Source organism: Octopus bimaculoides, chromosome 11, assembly GCF_001194135.2.
Source record: "Octopus bimaculoides isolate UCB-OBI-ISO-001 chromosome 11, ASM119413v2, whole genome shotgun sequence".
NCBI classification, from domain to species: domain Eukaryota; kingdom Metazoa; phylum Mollusca; class Cephalopoda; order Octopoda; family Octopodidae; genus Octopus; species Octopus bimaculoides.
This window is the reverse complement of record NC_068991.1, coordinates 21249646-21255041: the sequence shown is the minus strand read 5'-3', so window position 1 is coordinate 21255041 and position 5396 is coordinate 21249646. Positions and strand designations below refer to the sequence as shown.

At 35.7% G+C, this 5396-nt stretch overlaps 1 protein-coding gene across 1 annotated transcript in view; it reads right to left on the bottom strand.

Moving 5' to 3' along the window:
• Window positions 1-5396, bottom strand: part of LOC106869339 (organic cation transporter protein) — a 17885-nt gene that overhangs the window by 1440 nt on the left and 11049 nt on the right. The window contains exon 4 of the mRNA XM_014915054.2: window positions 4354-4556. Coding sequence (XP_014770540.1) covers window positions 4354-4556 — 203 coding nt within the window. The remainder of the gene's footprint in view (window positions 1-4353; window positions 4557-5396) is intronic.

The window sequence follows — 5396 nt, the reverse complement described above, 5'->3', positions numbered from 1 at the left end:
ATATATAGTGGTGTGGATAGTGGTGAGGGGAAATCCACGAAGGATGAAGTGGCGAGCCATGAGTTGAGACTGAGTCTCAAAGTCATGGTTGTCACTACAAAGCCTGCGCAGACAGAGGAATTGAGAATAGGGGATGGAGAGCTTGGCGTGTTTAGGGTGGGAGGAGGAGAAGTTAAGGTATGAGTGTGAGTCTGTGTGTTTCTAGTGGATGGAGGTGGTGAGAGTGGAGTAATGAATGCTGACCGAAATGTCGAGAAAGGCGACGGAAATGTCGGAGATAATGCAGAATAAGTGGAGGGTAGGATGGAAAGATTAGACAAAAGAGAGAAAGGAGTCTAGTTGTTGGCGGGAGAGTGAGAACGCACCGATACAGTTGTCAATATAATGACCATATATATATATATATATATCAGGTCATTAAGAATGAAAAGTCCACCGATTATGAACTGAAAATTTATTTTACTTTATCTCAACAAAAGCAATGCACTTAATCAAAGTATGCACGTAAATTATCAACCCAATTTTGCTATGTTATCGGTAACTTATTTATGCCGACAGAGAAGAATTCTGGAGAGCAAGAGGTGATGAAATCACGAAAGGCTGTTTTTACATCTTCAGATTTGAATTTTTTTTCTTTGTAAAACGTTGTATGATGCTTGGAAAACATGATAGTCAGTTGGTGCAAGGTTTGAGGAATATGGTGGATGACAGTGTACTTCCAAGTTCAGTTCCTGTAACTTGAGTAACGTTCTTTCTGCAACATATGGTCGGTCATTGTCTTGCAAGTGAATTGAGAGCCTCTACTGACCAATCTCTGTTGTTTAATTACAAGTTAACGCATCATTTTATCCAATTGGTTGATATATACATCCGCTGTAATTGAGTCACCAGGTCACATGAAGCTGGACACCAGCGCTGGACTACCAAACAGACACCATTAGCTTTTTTGGTGAATATTCTTTTTGGAGGTTGTTTTTTGGCACTTCGTCTCTATCCAACTACCGTGGAGAGCGCTTGCTATTGTTGAAATGAATCCATTTTTCATCACACGTAACAATACGGTGCAAAAACGGTTCACTTTTGAGCCATGACAGCAAAGAACAGCAAGTTTCAAGACGACGTGTCATTTGATGCTTGTTCAGTTCTTGTGGTACCCACTTATCTAGCTTTTTTACCTTGCTGATTTGTTTCACATGGTCCAATACAGTTGGAATTAAAACATCAAACCTTACTGCTAACTCACGCGTAGTTTGAGATGTATCCTCTTCCACTTCGACACTCAAGACTGGTTTCTTCCATGTGTCCATCAACTTCTTGTGAAGTATTTTCACATGGTCCAATACAGTTGGAATTATCATTAACCACCTTGGTGTCAGGTCTACCACGGGGCTGATTTTCAAGAGTAACGTCAGCAGACCGCAATTTCTCAAACCATCGACGTACAGTGCGCTCATTCGCCACATCTTCACCACACTCCTCATTGATGTTTCGAGCTGTCTGGGATGCATTGGTTCCACAACGGAACTCATATTCATAAACAACACGAATTCTTGATTTATCCATGAGTTCACAAAAATTGATTTACAAGAGAAAACTCACAATATAATCAGACACCATGAATTGCGCTTTGCAAAGTGAAGATGTAACTCTTCAATTATGTAAAACAAAGAATTGTCAGGATAAAACTGGCTCCTCTAATTAGGAAATGGGAAAGTACCATTTAATGGGAATGGTGATATCAATTTCACTCATATTTCTATCATGGTAAATTCCTCAGCTGAATTGAAGAACAGGGTATTGCCAGACTTAAGTAATAATAATAGTTCACATAATATTATTATTATTATTATTATTATTATTATTATTATTATTATTATTATTATTATTATTGTTGTTGTTATTAAAGTGACTGTAAGCAATTTAGAACCTAAAGGCAGAAGCACAGTCATCATTAAAGTGACTGAGGGTGCTAGTCAGCACCAGCATTGCTAGAAATAAGAGTCAAAACAACTCTTAGCCACGTGAGAGTACTTTTCTAAGGACTGACGAGGGAGACAAGTTCCCTACGGCAAGCGAGATGGAGTCATATCATCAATGATTTCAGATTTGATTAATCTTCATCAGTGGCCCATTACAACGTCACCGAGAGTTAAAAGTTCAACTTACCTTGTCAGTTTTATGGAGAACACCACATATATATATATATATATTATATAATAATAATATTAATAATAATAATAATAATAATAATAATATAAATAATAATAATAATAATAATAATAATAATAATAATAATAATAATAATAATAATAATAATAATAATAATATATACACATTAATACATACATTGGCGCCGTCAACATCAGACATATAGGCGTAGAGAACCGTTTAAAATTTTTTTCAACGTTTTCTTCTACATTTATGCCGACTCCTTCATCCTAAATCAATAACTGGTTAATTCCCCCATTACAGATAAGAGAAACACCTTTTACTTACCAACGTAGTGCTATTGAGACCAGATAAAAAAAATATACCGTATATCACGTGGAATTTTATTAACACCATTATGGCTGAAATTAGTAAGAACTCTATCGACGTAAACAACAGTACTGCAACAGTAAGCTATCTGAGAAGACGTAAGCACTCCTTTCATTTTACTTGGATTCTACATTTAAGCCAAAATGTTTTTCGATGCTATGAAAAAGCAAGTGAAGACCCTTTTAATGGATATGTGAAGCGGTTAAAAAAATAATGGGACGAATCTCGCCCCAACTTGGGCACCTTTACTGCGAAGCAGTTTCGGCAACAAGTATCTTTCATTAGAACGGCTTGCTATCCTGATGTAAATCGATCTCAAATCACTGAGAACTGGCCAAAACCTGCCAGAAGAAAAATCGAAACTAGTGTAAACAAACGCTGCTGACACCACTAAATGCTCGAGTTTCTTTAAATGTTGCTGAGTTAACAGAGGCAACTTTGGAATATATTCAACATAGAAACATCTAGAAACTACAGTTGGTAGAAAACTTTTCTATTTCTTCGAAACTATCGTTTAGAGACAAGGTCATTTCCAACAAGATTTTTTAAAAATTCAACAGCACTAATGTGGAAAGTTATCTACAATGTCGATGGAGAACAAATGGAATCATGAGATTTTAATTACTGGAATATTGACACCCTTATATACACAGCTGCTATCTCTCTTAAAGGACACATCGGAGAAATCTGCAGTATACATGGTAATGAAACCACTAAACCGGAGCAACCTAGAAGGAAAACAAAACTTGAGGAAATCAATAATTAGCGCCGCCATATTGGATGGTTAACTACGGTAATAAAATGTAAGAGGAATAATGAGTTTACACCCCATCAATTACATGTTGTGAATAAATCAACAAAACTCTATGGTGACTCTTCACACCAAGTTCTAAAACATGAACTTAGGGAGAGGTAAGCGAAAATCTTCGCTATTGCAGGCGAACATTTGAACGAACCTGTATAAACCACAAGCTTGCTTCTAAGTTACAGACATTATACAGAGAGTTCAGGAAGGAAAATATTACCGTTAACGAAGCCCCCGCTCAAGACCGCCTTGAATCATTCTGACTGAAAATCTGGAACGAAGAGAGGGATCTCAAAGTTAATGCATCGTGGCTAAATACAGTAAGGAGAGAATAGTGTATCTGCAACAATAGTAAAATATATACAATTGATCCGGAAATTTTCATAATAGCTGTGGATAAATTATATTAGAGGAAGGCACTTGGAAGAACACTAATGGTTGGATTTTGGTATGAGAGGCTAACATTCGACAGGAAACCACTAATATGTATATTTAGAAGCACTATGGAAAGTCACAATAGGCTTCTTCTTCTTCTTCTTCTTCTTCTTCTTCTTCTTCTTCTTCTTCTTCTTCTTCTTCTTCTTCTTCTTCTTCTTCTTCTTCTTCTTCTTCTTCTTCTTCTTCTTCTTCTTCTTCTTCTTCTTCTTCTTCTTCTTCTTCTTCTTCTTCTTCTTCTTCTTCTTCTTCTTCTTCTTACTAAGACGGTGAGCTGGTAGAATCGTTAGCACGCCAGGTAAAAAGTTTATTTAATATCGAAGTTATTGTTTTCTCATCGAACTCTATAACAGCGGTTCCAATAGCGATGATGAAGATAGCAATGAAATCACTGATGAAAGGGGACAATAATAATGATAGTGGTGGTTAGGAATGGTGGAGTGAGTAATAATGATGATTGGCATGGATAAAGATGAAGGGATCGGTGCTCACATTTGCTCATATTCTATTTGTGAGTGGAATTCGTCTGGGGGTAGGAGTATGTTGTATGTAAGAGGTATGTAAATAGTACTTACAAGAAATCCACAAGAAAGTATCCTGAGATGACAGTATTAAACAAGAATAACGTGTTCCAACCGTAATCTTTTAACAGGTAGGCTATCAACCCAAGAGAAGAGCTAAATAATCCCCAGGTACACATAAATATTCCAGACACCATGATACGTTTTTCCTGTGGGTATAGCTCGCATACCAGAGCAAGGGAGCTAAGAAAATATAGCTGAAAAGGGAACAAAATTGTAAAGAAAATTTCAAACATTGAAAGAAGATTAAATAGTATAGATAGTTCAGGGTGTTACGTAACAATATATATTTAATATCATCGAAATGTTAATGTGGAACATTATTTTATAGAATTAATGTTATGTGTTTCATTAACAATAGATTATATTTCGAGAGTTGAAGGTTGATCAAATTGATACTGTTTTACACCATACGTTGATCGGCAGTACATAAATGTTATGGAATAAGGATAGACTTCCTTTTGCAGATAAAAATATAAGCCTTTGGAAATATTTCACCATTATTTGTAAATTTCTTTGTACTTATCGAAGAAAGATAAATTTTCACTAACGGATACGTATTCTCTGCCAATTTATATTCACTGGCAATGAATTTTTCCCACATCTGAGCACACTGTTCATTCATATACTGGTGTTCAGAAGACAACAAATGGTTCTGTAATATTTTTACTTGTCTCTCTCACTATTTTGAATTTCTTCAATTGATTCCTCAGAGAATCTGACCGAAAGAGAATTACAGGAAATTCCAACAAAAATTCGCCCTTAGGCAATGGCAATTCCAACAAAAAATGCGCCAAAGGCAATGACAAATGTATGTATGCATGCATGTATGTATGTATGTATGTATGTGTGTGTGTGTGTGTGTATGTATGTGTGCATGCCTGCATGTATGTATGTATGTATGTATATATGTATGTATGATAATGTTCAGTGAAGTATCGATTTCTTTTTTAGGTTACGAAATGAGTGCGCGTATTAATAGTATGTCATAATGAACTGTGTAATAAATCACCCTATATATATATATATATATATAT